Raw genomic sequence first — 17,326 nt, 5'->3', positions numbered from 1 at the left:
GGGGCCAAAATTGGAAGAGTTATCTCCGGACTAGTCAAGCAACAGCCTGATCTAGTCATACTTACAGAATCATACCTTATATGAGGCCCAGACACCACCATCACCACACTAGGTAGACCATAAGACTACAAGAAATAGGAACAGGAGTAGGACATTTGTTGAACATTGGAACCTGCTCCGCTATTCAATAGGATCATGGGCTGGGATTCTTATTGACTTGCTTGGCAATTTCAGAGGGCATTTAAGAATGAATCACATCACTATACATTGACAGGGTAAGGAGTAATGAACCAAAAGGGTTATTACGGCAATCAACAATAGTTTCAGGGTCATCATTAGACTTTTAATTCCAGATATTTATTTCATTCAAATTTGTCTACCTGCCATAGTGGAATTTGAACCCAGGCCCCCAGAGCATTACCCTGGGTCTCTGATTTCTAGTCCAGTGTCAATGCCACTATGCCACCACTTCCCCCAGAAGTACAGTGTATTCTTGTGGTTCATTTCATAGTTTTATGATATCTATCTTATTAAGCTAATAATTTTCTGTTCAGGGGAAGACTGGAATTGTACGTTTGTAAGCGTCTGCTTGCATGTAGCACACTCGATTACTGGAAGGAAATTGCTGCTCAGATATGCCACTGATTGACACTGTATAAATAAATAGATTTACAAACATGATACCAGAAATGTCAGGGTATATGCATCAGAAAAGATTTAACAGGCAGGGCCTCATTGCTCTTCAACTCCCACCCACGAGGAACTCCCATCCACGAGGAGACAGAGTTGCTGTGGCAATATGTACTACATCCCTGGAGATAGAGATAGTGAGCACAGAGGTCCTATATCTCTGACCAAGAATCTCTCCTGCTCATACCATCTGTCATTATTTTGGATTTACAAGTTTGATGCTCAACCTGTTTGCCCACGTCATGAACGCTGCTTCCTTGGCCAGCATGTCCTGGAGTGGGACTTGAACCTGGAGCTTCTGGCTCAGAGGCAGGGATGCTACTCACTGTACCACAAGACCTCCTTGGTGACCTAAATTTTTTAAAATTATGATAAATACATCCCCGCAGATTCTGGCTGACCGATTACCATTTTACATTAAAATGATTATTAATAGGCAGTAGGAGGGACTTCAGCCCCTCACTCGGAAGTGGACAGCTGCCCAATCTGATTGGTTGGCAGCAACAGCGCTGCTGTGGCCAGACGAGGAACTATACCAGTAGGCCTGAAACCAAATCTGGGAACTCAAGGAAGTGTCAGGTGTTCCAGGTGGGATGATCTTTGGGGGGGGGGGGGGGGGGAGAGGACAGGGAACGAGGTCTGGCGGTCATCGGGCCTTCGGGGAATTGACCACCCCTTAGTCAGAAGGATGTCTTCCCAACCCAGATCTAAGTTGGATTATTTCTGACCTTCCCCCATGGATCTTCAATCTGCTGGCCAGCCTAGAAATTGAGGCTAGTTGGCAAATAATTGGCCACTTCAGGGCCTCAATTTGGTCAATGGTGGTGAGGTCGAGCAGGCAGGCAGGAACCAGGAGGGGATCCCATCCCTGCAATTTCACACTCAATGTCCACCTAAAAACCCACCAGAGGGAGGGGGAGCGTAAAATCTTGGCTCATGATAACCAATGATTAATCTGAGGCATCGTGCAGTGTTAGTTGTGCAAAAATGAAACATATTGGTGCTGTGTAGCTGTCCTGCAAAACAAAAGGTTACACAGATATCACTTTAAAAAGTCTAAAAAGGGTTTAAAAATTTTTTTAAATTTAAAGTACCCAATTCTTTTTCCAATTAAGGGACAATTTAGCATGCCAATCCACCTACCCTGCACATCTTTTGGTTGTGGGGTTGGGAACCCACGCAGACACTGGGAGAATGTGCAAACTCCACATGGACAGTGACCCAGGCCAGGATCGAACCCGGTCCTCGGCACCATGAGGTAGCAGTGCTAACCATTGCTCCACCATGCTGCCCTGCCTAAAAAGGGTTTGGGTGTTTCAGAGTGTGTCAGGGGACAGATGCAGACTTATGTAGGAAAATGCTGTCCAGCACAACGTGGAAAGCTCAACTCAAAAAGCATTTATTGAACCTACTCGGACACAGTCACACCTTTCTGCAGCAGAGATGCTTGAAGAGCTGCTACCAAGATAGCACATTCTTACACATAGTTAGATAAAGCTCCAACATCTAACTGTTTCAGTCACCAGTTTGATCGTACCCTTCATAATCATCTTGGCCCTCCTCGACAAAGAACTGAGAGTTAATGGCTATCTCACCAGAGACAGAGAATTTCCCCATCATACCACCCGTTTTCCTGACATAATGCACAGATTGGTGCGGCTGTACATTTCGCTGTTCACAATAAGAAGGCAGTACCTCCATGCTCTGTGATGCATAACCATCTCCACAATTGTGTTCACAAAATACTTGCAAGAGATATGTTAATCTCATCACACAGATGTGTTTTTGGAACTAGGATGATCTCGAATCCCTTCCTAGCCAGTATCAGCATCCCCAGTCACGCTTCAATGCCTCTATAAAAGGGAAGCAAGCCAGTACAACCAGAACATCACAAGAGATAAGTACCTGTATTCCACACACTGCAACAAAAGATGAATACCCACTTGACCAGCTTTCTGTTTCCCATTCCAGAGTAATATTTATTTGTCTACTCCAACCTCTTTCAAGCATAGAATCCAACATGTTGAAACTATTTTTAGTCAGTTTAAAATGTACTTGTTTTCCAGCAAAGTCAGTTTATAGAAATATTCTATTTATTGTGAATTGCCACTTTCATAACACATCGTTTTAAACATTTTTAATGAAAAATACAGTTGCCTAAAACTATTTGTGGTGCTCACAAAATGGCAGAAAGCAGGCAATTTAAGATAAAAGTTGCATAGTTTTATTTCCAGACCTATACAATAATTGAGTGCATTTGCATTTCATGTTATATGTAAACCAAAAGAAATACAAAATGGTTAACGTTTTGTAGCGAAGCTGTTGTAGCATATCTTTGGATCGATTTTTCACCTTCGTTTAACTTTACGCAGAGATGACTAACGTACACAAGGAGTGATGAAAGCCTATTTTCCTATTCAATCCCAAAATTAAACTGCTCCAGTCTAACACGTATTCAAACTTTCAAGTTCCTTCAAAAATCAGGAATTCGAACTCTTTGTGTATTTGCCATGTATGCAGGTTAAGATGTGAATAAAAGTGCGATACATCAGAAGGTATGCGGTACAACTCCTGTGACATGCATAGTGGAAGTTCAGTGTTTTAGAGAACTCATAACCCTTTTTTAAAAATCTCCTAATACCACATCCTATTGTCCTATTTCCTTGCAGACACACACATCAACACAGACACACACTCGTTCACACCTTAAAATATATTGAGTTTTTTTTTAATAATTTTGAGGCAGATTCAGTATTTTTTTTGTTTGTTTGAGTACTCACTTTGAACATCTAAGGCCAGTTATGATGGAGCTAACTTTTATGAGAAAATGTGATTATTTCAAAAGCACTGTGATTTTGGCTGCTAACTGGTTTATTACGGAATAAATGATCTAGCATTTCAAGCTAGTTAAAAGCATTCTATCTTTAATCAAACTACAAAGCTAGAAGTTGTGAACGTTATCTGTGATAAACCACTATTGCTCCATTTTCTCCATTCAAAGCAAAATGAAACAATCATTAATCAGTACCAATATTACAAATCAAATTTTAAATCCATTTAAACATATTTAACAAAAATGTAAAAATTATAACATTATTAGGCAGAGCATTTTAAAGTGAGCAGAAAGTCATAATTCAAAATCTTAATGGTTTTTATCATTTAATCCATCAATGAATTCATGATCAAAATGTTCCTTTTGCTATATCTAATTTTATTCTATAGTAGATGACGTGTTATCAATATTCTAAATCTTCAAATTTCACAGCACATTTCTCTTTCAAAATAAGGGTCTCAGTGATCTGTAAAAAGGTGGTAAACCTGTGAAGATCAATTGCAAATGTGTGGATTTGTAATACAGTGCTAATACACAAGGCTTTGACTGGGATAATGTGAACCAATTTGTTAATAAAATATTATATAAATATTTAAAAAAAGCTCATCGAGGCATCTCAGAAACATATGGACTGGAATTCTGTGAAGATCTCTTTAGGGTTCGTTTTCATAATGTACCATCCCTGCTGATAAAAAGAGAGAGAAATTGAGTGAGTCCATGCAGATGAGTAAAGCAAGAAATAAAATAAACAAAATAATGTACACCATTTCTTTGTGTGGCAAAATATGTTGCATACGAGATGTGACTAATTTAGAATAAAATATGCCCTCTATTGCAGTGGGGTGTCACTTTAAAATGTCACATTATTCATTGAAATGTGTAAAGAAAATTAAAAATACCACAATGAGTTTTATGTTATTAGTATTAAGCATGCATCAGAATTAATGTTGCATGAGGCCGGGGGAAAAAAATCAATTTCATCAATCCAGCTGTCCAAAAAATGGAACACAACTGAAGTACCATGTCCAGCCCTGCCCCATTCACACAATCATTAAGGAAACACAGACAACAGTAGCCAATTTAGAGAGACTTTGGAGAGTTATTTTCCATCCCCACTAAAGTAATTAGGCAAAACTGCAGGAGGACAGCACGATAACCCATAAATCCTCTAGTCCCAGGTAACCCCAATTTACCCTCTATAACAATTTGAAAGGCATGCTTATCAAAAACAATGAACTATTAAAGTATGTACATGTGGCTCCGATTTAGTGGCTCTGATATAGTATTTAACTGATTATATGGGTTGGTAACATAAGCAACAGGCCCCTTATTTTCCTGATTAGAAAGTGGTAAGCTTAACGACTTGGTTGTCACTCAAATCTGCCGGCTGAATTTTCAATTTCCTGACCTGCAGCTGAATGACTCAGACATTCCTACCAAAAATCACAGACACATGCTAACCCCCTCCAGGACCACCATGAATCTAATGTATGTCTGTCCGTCTCACCAGACAAGCATGAATTCTACGGTAATTTCCTGTGGCCCCCTTTAAGAATTGGGACTGGAAACATCCCAAAAATGAAACAATTTACCATTTCCCTCATAATCTAACAAGTATTACATATATAATTGGTCCAAGGGATAAAAATGCAAAACATCTTTGGAATGAGAAACCCCCATTCCAGTCAATAGCGCTGACAGCAATGTACAAACAATGGCCACTTTGTGGATCTATAACTTAATGTCAAAAGTGAAGATTGTGCAAAATGCTTTAAAAAGTTTACAAAACCCCAAATGCCTGTCTACAACTCCATCCTTCCACTCTAGCCAGCTGCCATTAGTTTCTTCATCTTCACTTGTTCTTCATTTCCGCTTCTGTTCTTTTCCTGGCCTTTTGAAGGAATTAAATATGACATTGAAGACTCTGCATTGGAATGTCTATTCAGTAGTCACTAAGTCAATGAATAATTTCTTCCAATCTCTATTCTCATTCGAGACCTCCAAATATCCAAATTGCGTCCTTGAGTTCTGCACTCACCTTCTAAAATAGTCTCCGTGTGACTCCGCATTCTAAATTCTCATCTCTCACGTTTATTTCACCAATAAAAAGCAGTTGACTTTGGTGTCTTTTTCCCTCCTTGTGGAATCGTAAATCCAGCCATGACCAATGTTGCTGCTCTCTCGGGGGGGCGGGGGGATGCTGATTTACAACTGCTCTTCTGACAAACAAACTCCTCGTACCAGTCTCCCCGAACCGGCGCCGGAATGTGGCGACTAGGGGCTTTTCATAGTAACTTTATTTAAAGCCTACTTGTGACAATAAGCGATTTTCAATGGTAGTTGGATGGACACACAGCAATATAGGTGGACACCTGCACAACTGAATCCAAGGCTTATTAAATGGGTTTTTCAGAATGGATCCAAAGTAAGATAATATTGACAGATTAACATCAGAACGCAATGTGCACAACTCAAGAAACAAATTAAGGGACCTAGACACAAAAATTATCCTTAAAAGATATAATGCTCTGGACATCATTACATAAAAGGGCAGGATTAGAAGTGAAATATTCCAGTCCATTTGTTGTTCAAAGAATGCAGAGAACATGAAAAAGGAGTAGCAGTATAAAATAAAGAAGCAATTCCATCAGCAGAAATAAAGGATAACAGTAACAGCGTTCAGGCAGAGGAAACATTTTGGATAGCATCGAGGAACAGAAAAGAATGCAAGATTCTGATATACTGCTCAAACTGGGGTTCAGGCCCCTGGGTGTCTGTGGAGATTTTCCAAGAGGTCCACGGAAATGATATGAGAGTGCTGTTGTCAAGTGTAAGTAAACGCATGGGCAACCAGAGATGTGCTCCTGCTCCCCCCCGCCCCCCTCCACGCTCCAGTCTTCCCCACTGCGCTTGTATTTTCTCCATAATCTCCTGTCCCCATGATCCTGCTCTCTCCAAGTTCTGCTTCAGAACACCACCTGATATCTGGAAGTAATAACGGTTTTCTTAAAAGATTTATTACAGAATTTTTTTGCATACAGTGCTTTGATATTAGTATTGTATAATATAACCTGTATATTGGGGGGCGGGGGGGGGGTGATTACTTCCTACACTGAGTAGTTTTGGCTTCCTTGCTTCAGGAGGTACACTTGCTTTAGAAGCAGTTTAGAGAAGGTTCACTGTGTTGATTCCTGGAATGAAGGGGTTTGTTTTATGAGAAAGGACTGACCAGGTTAGGCCAATACTCATTGGAGTTTAGAGGGATGAGAGGTGATCTTATTGAAATATGTACGATTCTGAGAGTGTTTGACAGGGTCGATGCTGATGCTTCACCTCATGGGGAAAATCTAGGGGTGCGATTCTCTTGCCATGTTGCGCTTAAGCGAGAACACAACATGACAGGAGTATTCCGGGAGAGCCCTCGCTTGGGTCTCCCAACAGCCTCCGCGTCGCGTGGATTTACCCAAGTCCCGCAAGATGTCAGGGTCAGAATCCTGCCCAAAAGGAGGGACTAAAAGATGCTCACGGAAGTAGGTCTTAAACCTACCTGCCCGGGATCCACCGACCTCTCTCCCCGGGAGGCTGCATCCGGGCACCGTTCATCACTGGTTCACACAAACGTGAACCAGGCGTAACGCCACCCGGGGTCTCCCTGGCCATCGGAGACCCCTGGGTGGTCAGGGTCAGTGCAGGATGGCTCCCTCGTCCACCCCCTGGAACATGGCACCTTGGCACTGCCCAGCTGGCCCGAATGGCACTGCCAAGCTGGCAGGAGCACTGCTTAGGTGCCAGAGTGGCAGTGCAAGGGTGCCCTGGTGCCACGTCAGGGCCCGAGTGGGGGGACCATGTCCAGGAAAGGAGGGTGGAGGGAGGATTTGAAGGGTGGGGGTGTATAATACATAAAGTAGGGGCCGCCAGGAGGTTGGGGGGTGACGGGTGGGAGTCCTGGAAGCGAGGGGTGCTGTATGGGGGCTTGAAGAGGGGGGCCCCCAGGGACCACATAGTGGGGTCTCCTCACTTAGTGGTGTGGGGTAGTGCCTATGTATATGGGGGGTGACATTGCCCATGGGTGGGGGACCCACAAGCTCACTTAGAGATCGGGGCACCCTCTCAAAATGGGGGCTCGACTTCGGAGTTCAGCTTCCCATTGCTAAAAAAAATTCCAAGGGCGCGATCTTCCCAAAAGAGAACAAAGTCCCCAAACGAGTGTGTTTAGCCATGTGTTTCCCAGCACTCGCAGTGCCGAGAAACATATGGCTATTCAACGCGGCTCGCTTTGAATAAGGGGCTTGAACTGGTAACGCGCGGCCAAGGCCGCACATAGCCCCGTTTTTTTTACAATGGGGAGCTCTGCTCGTCGAAACTCTCCATTGTAGCGAGAGATCGGGACGGCATTTTTAAATGCCGTCCCGATCGGAGTCCCTGAAAAGAATTTCCAACCCTCCCACCATCCCGAAAGCAACATGGGAGGGTCCCCTGGCCCCCACAACACCCAAGGTGGCCAATCCTGGCCTGATCGTGCGTGCGCACAAAAAATGCAAGCTTGGCAATGCCAACCAGGGCACCTTGACAGTGCCAGGCTGGCACCCCGGTGGCACTGCCAGGGTACCCAGGTGGTACCAGCAATGCCCAGGTACCACCCTGCCCAAAGGGCATGCAGTTAGGGGCCTCAGATTCCCTTGGAGACGCCCACGAGCGCCGTTCCGTTTAGTCCCCGTTTGTGGGGACCAGTACCAAACAGCGCTCTCCTGAGGTCCCTGAGGTGAAGGGATTGAATCCCAAAGCCTCAAGCTACCTCGGGAATCTACACATTAGAGTAGAGCTTAATGCCTCGCTCTAATATGCAGATTTACTGAAATGTGATCCCACCCATTGTGAGCTGGATTCCCCTTGCAACGTCTCACAAGATTTTGTTGAATCTCGAGAGGCGCAGCGAGCTAGGTAAATCCCGGGAGCAGGGTCTCCTGGCTTTCACTGGTCATGCTGCACCGCGGCGAGATGCTTTTCCGGCACAGTGTGGTCGGACGATCGCGCCCTAAGTGTGGGCTAAGCCAGTGAGAAGCTCCCCAGGGCCCCCAAAAAATTACTACGTGTCATTGATTAGCGGTGGGAAACTCGCTGGCGGGAAACACCCTGAAAAGCCCGCTACACATGAACTTAGACATTTCTCCAGAGAATCGCACCCTAGAACTCGGGGACACAGTTTAAAAATGATGGGTCTCCCAATTAAGATGGAGGAAGAGGAGGAATTTCTTCTCTCAGAGGGTCGTGAGTCTGTGGAATTCTCTTCCCCAGAGAGCAGTAGAGGCTGGGTTATTGAATATATTCAGGGCTGACATATTCAGATTATTTGCTGAACAAGCAAGTCAAGAGTTACAGGGACAAGCAGGAAAGTGGAGTTAGGCCACAATAAGATCAGCCATGACCTTATAGGATGGTGGAGCAGGCTCGATGGGCTGAAAGGTCTACTCTTGCTCCTATTTCTTGTCATCTTATGATCTTAAGTCATTTGAAATGTGATCCTTCAATGGAAAAGATTTGAGAACCACCTCCTGATTATAGTGGTGCAGTATGTGTAAATATGGAAATTGGAAAAGCATTTAGTAAAGACACCATGGGCTGGATTCTCTGCACCCCGACGCCGAAATCGCGGCTGGCTCCACTGGGGAGTACGCCGCACCGCCGGTGGGCCATTGCCAGAGGCGCGCTCAGCAATCCTCCGCCCCCGACTGGCCGGGTTCCCGACGGCGTGGAACTAATCTGCTATTGGCGGTGGGGATGCGGACTCAGTCCGCGGCCGCCCTGGTCGGGGGCGGGCGGATCGGAGACCGGGGCGGGGCAGAGAATTAATGTGCGGGGTTTGAGGGTCGATCGGAGGGTCTCTTTCTTGGGTCTGGCTCCGCGGTCCGAGTCAGCCATGGAGCACGGCGCCATGGAGGCCGTCGCCATGCGCAGCCTCTGATGTGGAAGTGCAGTTTTCTGTCCATGGTTCTTTGCACTGCCTTCCATTCATCGGGCAGGACTAAGAGGTAGACCCAAGTCTACCTCAGCTGGAATGGGAATCGAGCCCACGACTGTTGGTTATTCTGAACCACACTCTACACACCCTTGCAACATAGAAACTGAGCTAATCAGTCCCTATCTTGGGAATACGGACTATAATATGATTGAGTTTTATACTTGATTTAAAAGGGCACAAACCAGGGTTCTAAATTTAATAAACATTTCTAAAGAATGAGGAATTAATTTCTGGGCTGAACTGTTGGTGAGTAAATGGGGAAAATAAACAATGGGAAAGGTTTGAAATATATGGTACAATACAAAACCAATGCATATCCCGAAACAGATTGGAAATATAACTCTTTCTTTCTCCAGGGATACTGCCAGATCTGCTGCAGAGTACACCCAGCATGTTATGGAGAGATGTGATGGCCAGTCAATTTTGAGTGTCATGCTTGAACCTTGATTAAAAACTGCTCGGCTGGAATTTTCTATCCCTCTCCCCGTTGCGGTGGGTATTCCCAAGCTGGAGGTGGCTCGCCATTGGCTGCCAGCAGGATCTTCAGCTTCCTCCAAAACCAATGGCAATTTGCATGGCTCGTCCGTCCTGCCGCCGGGGAATCCACGGCAGTGGGTCAACTTCGGCACGACTGGAAGATCCCGCGGGAAGGAAGAACAAGGAAGTTTTGCCGTAAGGTCTGGCATCGTTCACTCTGATGAAACGCCAGCGCCCCTGGAATATGGACTCAGTTTATCTCTCCACAGATGCTGCCTCACCTGTTGAGTATTTGTAGCACTTTGTGATTTTATTTAAAAATCTGTAGGCAAAACGTAGCCTGTAGTGACTTAGTTCATGTAGAATGAAAGTCAAATCTGTATCAAATTGTTAGCTTCAGGTTTTCTTTTGAACAGATCCCACAATGTGCCTTACTTAACACCCTTGCCATTCAAATTCAGATCAGCCCTGTCCGACTATCATGTGCCTGACAAGTTGTTAACCTTGCTTACTATGTACAATAACCAGGAATAATACCCAGCTGTTGTGAGGTAAAATGATCTGACTCGTGTTTCTCCTTGGTTTCCTTTGTTAAGGTATTTTTAAATCCCAGCGCTGCTAATGAGTGATTAATGGTCAAATCTAACATGCTCATTTTAACAGCACACAACCCAACGTGTGATGCAGCATGCATGGTTTAGATTCCTATGCCTATGTAAATTTAGACAATACGATGCAAACCAGCCATCTAACATTTTAAAACATTCTCAGCATGGAATAAACACATGATTTATCACTGTTTCTGTAAATATAGCGATTGGTAATTTAACAGGGACCTAAATGTTGAACAGACACATGGCTAGCCATTTATCACAATGACATTTTGCTAGTTTCCCCAAGAAGAGCAAGTGTACAGTTTGTTCTAAACTGTCACTTACTTAGTTTTATGGTTTTGCAGCCTCTCTGTTGACGCATGTTGAAGACATTTTAAAAATCGAGTGTTCAGCTGCTAGCATTCATTAGTAATAACTGTCTGTGAAGCTCGAAATAGTACAGTGAACAAGTCCAGAAGTATCTGGCCATAATGTTAATTTTCCATTTGAAGTGTTTCTGAAAGTCACTTACCATTAGCGTAACCACAGTGATCGCCTGCTGAGCCTGACTTGTACTTACTTCCAGCTGTAATCTAGGTGTAACAAAGGAAAGACGGTCATCATTTTTCTAGTGCTTAAATTATACTGTTCTGAGCCCAAATCCTCCTCCCAGGCAATACTACCCTTTTTGTTTAAATAATTCAATTATTTCTCTTCAGTTTGCCCATCAAACCTCTGCACCACATCTATGAAGGACTCGCACCAAAGAACAGATAGTAAGAAGTTACAAGCATCCATGCCAAACGTTGGCCAACAGCCTCAGAAATATTGGCACAATCTCAAAAGACTGGCGACTCAAGAAAGGTCCTGACATGTATCGGCAACCAGAATGTGTGTCCAGGATTTCTGTGCTTGCACTGGAGGGGAGAAAGAAGAAATACAAATCTGCAAGCTTCAAGAAGGAATCCAAACTTGGGAATACAACTTTGGAGTGTGTTTCATGCAAAAAGATAGAGGCATGGTCCTCTGGAAGATAAAAACCATCAGTGAACCATCATCACTGGGAGAACTGCAACAAGCAATCAAATGGATGAACAACAACAACAAAGCCTGATGGTATTCCAGCTGAGGTTTTCAAAGCTGGTGGGTTTTTGCTCACATCAGAATTCCATGCATTCGTTCTATAGATTTGAGAGGAAAAAGAACAATCCCTCCCCCACATCCTCTCGATTCAATCGGAGGACCATCCAGCAAACACTAGTGCTCTTCTGGAAGCTGTCTCCACAAGCATTCAGGCAAAACTCCTGCAAAACCAACTTCAATGGACTTGACACTGTGTCTCGATAGTCAAAAGGGCATCGCCCTTTGAGTCACGATGTCTTGACGATGAGGCAGATTGGCAGCAGAGAAGGAAAAAAAAGGAAGCAAATCTTGTACTCCAGATACCACAAGTGGGATGTCCTGCCCCATGTGCTCATAAATTTGCAGGTTTAGAATTAGCCTCTTCATGAAGACCCATGGCAGAAACTTGCAACCCTTAGGTGTTATCCTCGAAGCAAGGGACAGCTGATGATGAATCCAAACCTCCCTGCTTAGTTCCTATTGGCACTCTTAACTGATCTACAACTTCCCACCCTTTCAGAGGGACACTTGAGGTAGATGCTCCTCATCAGCATCAGGATCAAGTGCGAAGCAGGGTAGCAGCCCTTATTGCAAAATTGTGCATAAGCTTTTCAAGATGTAAGGAGTCAGGAGATGAGCTATTCATTGTAGAGTCACCTGTCTTTGCCTTGCTCTGGTCGTCATAGTATTGATCAGGCTGATCTAGTGACTTTTGGTCAATGGTGACTCTCAAGATACTGATGGTGGTAAATTCAGCACTCGTGGTGCCATTTAGGTCAGATGACATATCTTAGCATTTTCTAGTTGCAAAGAATGTACAAATGTTACCCTCCACAGTTAATCATCCAGGTTCCTCTAAGTTGGCATGGACTATTTCATAGAGGTGTGTGAATGGAGTTAAGTACTAGGCAATTATCAGTCGACTGCCCCTGTCCTGACCTTATGACAAATAGAAGGGAATTCAACCCAGTTGCGTGGATTACGTGGCTGCTGTTTATTTGTGAACAGAACATGAGAGAAATTTTCACATTGCCAGGTAAATGTGATCACCAGAATTGCACTAGAACAGCTGGACAGAGCTTTCTTCAGAAGTACAGGTTAGGACATCGTTAGGGCCTTTGTTTTATCCAATGTATTGAGTCCCTCAATACAACATAGAGGGAAACCAAATGGTTGGACTTTATTATTGTGAGGTCCTCCAGGAAAGCCAAGTAGGATTGTCCACTTGGCATTTTCTGCTGCACATGCACTGAGTCCCAGATGTTAGTAAAGAGGACTTTATGGAGTCAAGTGGGCTTAATTCTTTTTACCTGAGTTTTGTAAATTTCTTACAATAATGGCATTCTCGGCAATTACAGAAGATTTGCCAGTTTTCTTTGAATCGGTTAGGTTTTAATGTAGTCTGTAGTTTTAGTGGTCAATTTCCCAGGGGCTAACACACATTGCTCTGGTGAGATTTGACTTTGCTAGTTCATGCAATCACCATTGTGTTACAACACCCCTCGTATCCCCCCCCCAAACACTTCTCCTGTCTTCTCATCCACACACACCCTTGGCAAAAGGTCTGCTTCCAGTTTCTGCCACTTCATTACCATCTACATCCACTTCATTACTATCTACGTCCCCCTTCCCTCTATTGCCAGATGTTTCCCTCCACCTCCATTTACTTTTTCCTGTTACTGTGGATTCACATCTTCCTTCATTACCCTTTCCCGCTCTCCTCTCTTGCTTCATTTCCCCTTTTATTTTTCTATCATATGTTTCCTTTTTCTGCCAACCACTCTACTCAACCTATGCTAGGCAATCTACCCTAATTCCCTCCTGTTCATACATTCTGCTCTTTCCCATGCCAATCATTTCCTGCTTTTCTCCCTTTGCCACTCCATTTTCCCTTTCCCATGACAACAATTTTGTCCTTTCCTTTCGCAAGTAATTTCCTCTCACCTTTCCTAGCCAACCGTACCCCCCTCCCTCCTTTGTCATCAGTTCTGCCCACTCCCCTATTCAAATGCATCCTCCTCATTCCTTGCCAACATTTAATAATCTCGTTACCAATCACACCCAACCATTTACCTCCAATTTCACTGGTAACTGAGTTCAGTGGTTAATGAAATGAAATGAAAATTGCTTATTGTCACAAGTAGGCTTCAAATGAAGTTACTGTGAAAAGCCCCTAGTCGCCACATTCCGGCGCCTGTTCGGGGAGGCTGTTAAGGGAATGCTTCCCCTACAACAAACTCCCAACGCTCGTGGCAGATATTCCTTTATGTGCATGATGATGATGTACTTGGGAATTCCTGTTACCACAGTGATACAACCTATGATAACAATTGGGTCTTTTGCATTGGGAGTATGCTTACAGAAGAAGTGGGCTCATCCAGTGTGTAAATTGCAACTGGGTGGGTGGGAGTAGAAAGGAGTCAGATTGCATTAATTTGTGCCTGCAAAAGCTGACCACTGACAAATCCTTCAAAACTGCAAAATACTGATGGTTGGTAAGTAGGCATACAGTTGATGAAGAATTTACACAGCATGGTAGAGCATCAAAATGTAACGTAGACAGTGGCAGATGCTCATTTATATGATACTATTGGATCCCTGATCTCCGTCATATTCTGGGCAGAGCCCAGGCACAGTTCTCCAGAGCAAGGGAAGACTAAAGAGTAAGAAGTCCATCTCCAGGCTGCTCACTTGCACCTTGCATTAGTTGGAACTGAGCAGTGCAGGCTAGGAGTGGACTACAATCTTGGCCCAAGTCAGCAGGCGGCCTTAGAAAACTGGGTAGAAAGCAGAGGGCCGCGACCCTTTGAACGAATTGTGATTGTTTTGACCTAGAACACATTGCACTTAGTGCGATAGTAGTTCAGCGGAATGTGTTTTATGATTTGGCTGCTTTCAAACTAGTTGCACTCACCAATATAGAGCAGCCAAATTGAAGGAACAGTCAAAGGTGTGATTTCAATTCAGCTTCTCTGAATGAATCAGGTGTTCTAGAATTAATAGCAACACCAGTTTTAGTGAATGGAAATTTTAACTTTGGAAAATCCATTTTGATACCAATTTCTCTCCTGCTCTTTACTCTTTGACAACCAGGTTTCGCTTATTCATCTTAGACACTAACTACCAATCAGAATTTTGCATTTTTTGATAAGTTACAAGAACAGCATCAACAATTTCAGCATAGTATTTGGATATCAACTAATAACATTTAAATAGCTCCCTGGTGGATATTGCTGTTTCGTACAGTCACCCCGGGGATGTAACAGTTTATATCTGAACGTAATGTGTATGACTATAGATGTATGTCTCCTATCCAATGATGACCTTAGATGGGGTGGCTGACTTTCCATTGGAAGAATCAGTCTTATTCTCCCAGAGGTTCCGCTTGCTTGATACATCTCCTGGCTTCACATCCTGGAATTAGAAATATAAAGAAGTGTAAGGCGTTTTTAAAAAGAAAATTACAGATTAATTAAAATAATAAAGGAACCGAAACACTGTGCACTTTTTCAGTATTTGGTGATGGTGACTAGCATTCTGCTTACACTACCATTTTGCATTTAATGTGCATGTAAAGCAAGAGAAGAGAAAACAAGGTGAAGTGTGCTTCTATTAACCTGGCACCTTTATGAATTTGAGACCAGTCTCTTTAAACAAAAATCAGATAATTTGAAAGTAGTATTAAAATCCATCAATATATCAGAGTAACAATAGTATCTAATGGGAAACTTGCACAGATGTCAATGTCCCTCGAAATTCATTTTCTGCAATCTTCACGGTCTTATTGTGCGTATATATATTAAGAGGAGGGCGAATAAGTTCCAGCATCAAGGCAGTTTATTTCCTACAATGCTGTTTTGGATTTACTGCTACAACAGTAAATCAGTTCAGAGAGCTTAAACCTTGTTGTGAATCAGGTACCTTTTATGTTTAAATCAGTGGAAATGAAAACCAGACGATCTACAATGTTAGGCAGCAAGTTGAAAATCGATCTTGATGTTTTTTAAAATTAAAATGCACTAATAGGTAAAAGGACAGTCGGCAATTTAGGTTTTGCAATTGAAAACGTATGCAGATAAGAGAAATGCTCTTTATCAGAACCAGCTTCAAGGAATAGAAGTTAACGGGAAACGGTAGTGAACTTTCAGAAAGATATATACAAACATACATGTGAGGAGCAGTCTGCAATAGTGACTAAATTATACAGGACAGTCACTTTTTCTCATTTATGTATTACATAACACAGAAGGAAAACTAATTTCATTGGATTGTGTGTGTTTGCTACGAGTTTCATTAACGAACACACAATACCACATTTACAATGCTTCCTCCCTCCCCCCCCCAGAAGCTATCAGACTATTTACATATGTCAACCATGGTTCATTTGGTAACACCATGGGCGAGATTCTCCGACCCCCCCCCCCCCGCCAGGTCAGAGAATCGCCGGGGGCTGGCGTGAATCCCGCCCCCGACCGGTTGCCGCATTCTCCACCACCGGATATTCGGCGATGGCGGAAATCGTGCCGCGCCGGTTGGCGAGCCCCCCCCCCCCCCCCGCACGATTCTCCGGCCCGGATGGGCCGAAGTCCCGTCGCTAAAATGCCTGTCCCGCCGGCGTAGATTAAACTACCTACCTTACCGGTGGGACAAGGCGGCGCGGGCGGGCTCCGGGGGGGGGGGGGGGCGCGGGGCGATCTGGCCCCGTGGGGTGCCCCCACGGTGGCCTGGCCCGCGATCGGGGCCCACCGATCCGCGGGCGGGCCTGTGCCGTGGGGGCACTCTTTCCCTTCCGCCTTCGCCACGGTCTCCACCATGGCGAAGGGGGAAGAGACTCCCTCCACTGCGCATGCGCGGGAATGCCGTCAGCGATCGCTGACACTCCCGCGCATGCGCCGCCCGGCGATGTCATTTCCGCGCCAGCTGGTGGGGCACCAAAGGCCTTTTCCGCCAGCTGGCGGGGTGGAAATCTGTCCGGCGCAGGCCTAGTCCCTTAAGGCTGGGGCTCGGCCCCCAAAGATGCGGAGCATTCCGCACCTTTGGGGAGGCGCGATGCCCGACTGATTTGCGCCGTTTTGGGCGCCAGTCGGCGGACATCGCACCGTTTCCGGAGAATTTCGCCCCATGTCTCCCAGTCCGAAGGTTATGGGTTCAAGTGCTATGCCAGGACTTGGGCACTAAAATCAAGGCGGGTAGGCAGGCCAGTGAAACATGGAGCTCTGCACCATTGGAGGTGCTGTCTTTCAGATGAGATGTTAAACTGAGGTCTCATTTGCCCTCTCAGGTGGGTGTAAAATTCCCATGGCAATATTTCGAAGAGGAATAGGCAAACTGTCCTGGCCAATATTTATCTCTTAATCAATGTCACTAAAACAGATTAACTGGTCATTATCAGATTGCGCTTTGTGGGAGCTTGGTGTCTGCAAATTAGCTACCGCCTTTCCTACATTTCACCAGTGACGACATTGCAAAAGTACTTTGTTGTAAAGGGCTTTCGGATTGCTGTGAAAGGTGCAAGATAAATGCGAGTTTTTGTTTCTAAATCAGTGTACAGCATGATTTACGAGTGCACCAAAGTAGGTACTTACAGCCAAA

General features: G+C 44.4%; 1 protein-coding gene across 9 annotated transcripts in view; it reads right to left on the bottom strand.

Annotated features, from left to right (window-relative positions):
• Window positions 1–2,891: 2,891 nt before the first annotated feature.
• The window catches only part of LOC140388081 (non-muscle caldesmon-like), a 277,671-nt gene continuing 263,236 nt past the window's right edge, over window positions 2,892–17,326 (bottom strand). For 7 of the 9 annotated variants that reach the window (XM_072471694.1, XM_072471693.1, XM_072471699.1 and 4 more), the window contains 3 exons: window positions 15,059–15,148; window positions 11,145–11,205; window positions 2,892–4,208 (listed from right to left, as the gene is read on the bottom strand). In XM_072471694.1, coding sequence (XP_072327795.1) covers window positions 4,177–4,208; window positions 11,145–11,205; window positions 15,059–15,148 — 183 coding nt within the window. In that variant the 3' untranslated portion in view covers window positions 2,892–4,176. Of the gene's footprint in view, window positions 4,209–11,144; window positions 15,149–17,326 lie in introns of all 9 variants that reach the window. The other 2 variants (XM_072471697.1, XR_011934082.1) reach the window with 2 other exon arrangements.

Source organism: Scyliorhinus torazame, chromosome 13, assembly GCF_047496885.1.
Source record: "Scyliorhinus torazame isolate Kashiwa2021f chromosome 13, sScyTor2.1, whole genome shotgun sequence".
Classification (NCBI taxonomy): Eukaryota; Metazoa; Chordata; class Chondrichthyes; order Carcharhiniformes; family Scyliorhinidae; genus Scyliorhinus; species Scyliorhinus torazame.
Note: the sequence above shows the minus strand (reverse complement) of the source record. Positions and strands in the feature narration are given on the sequence as shown.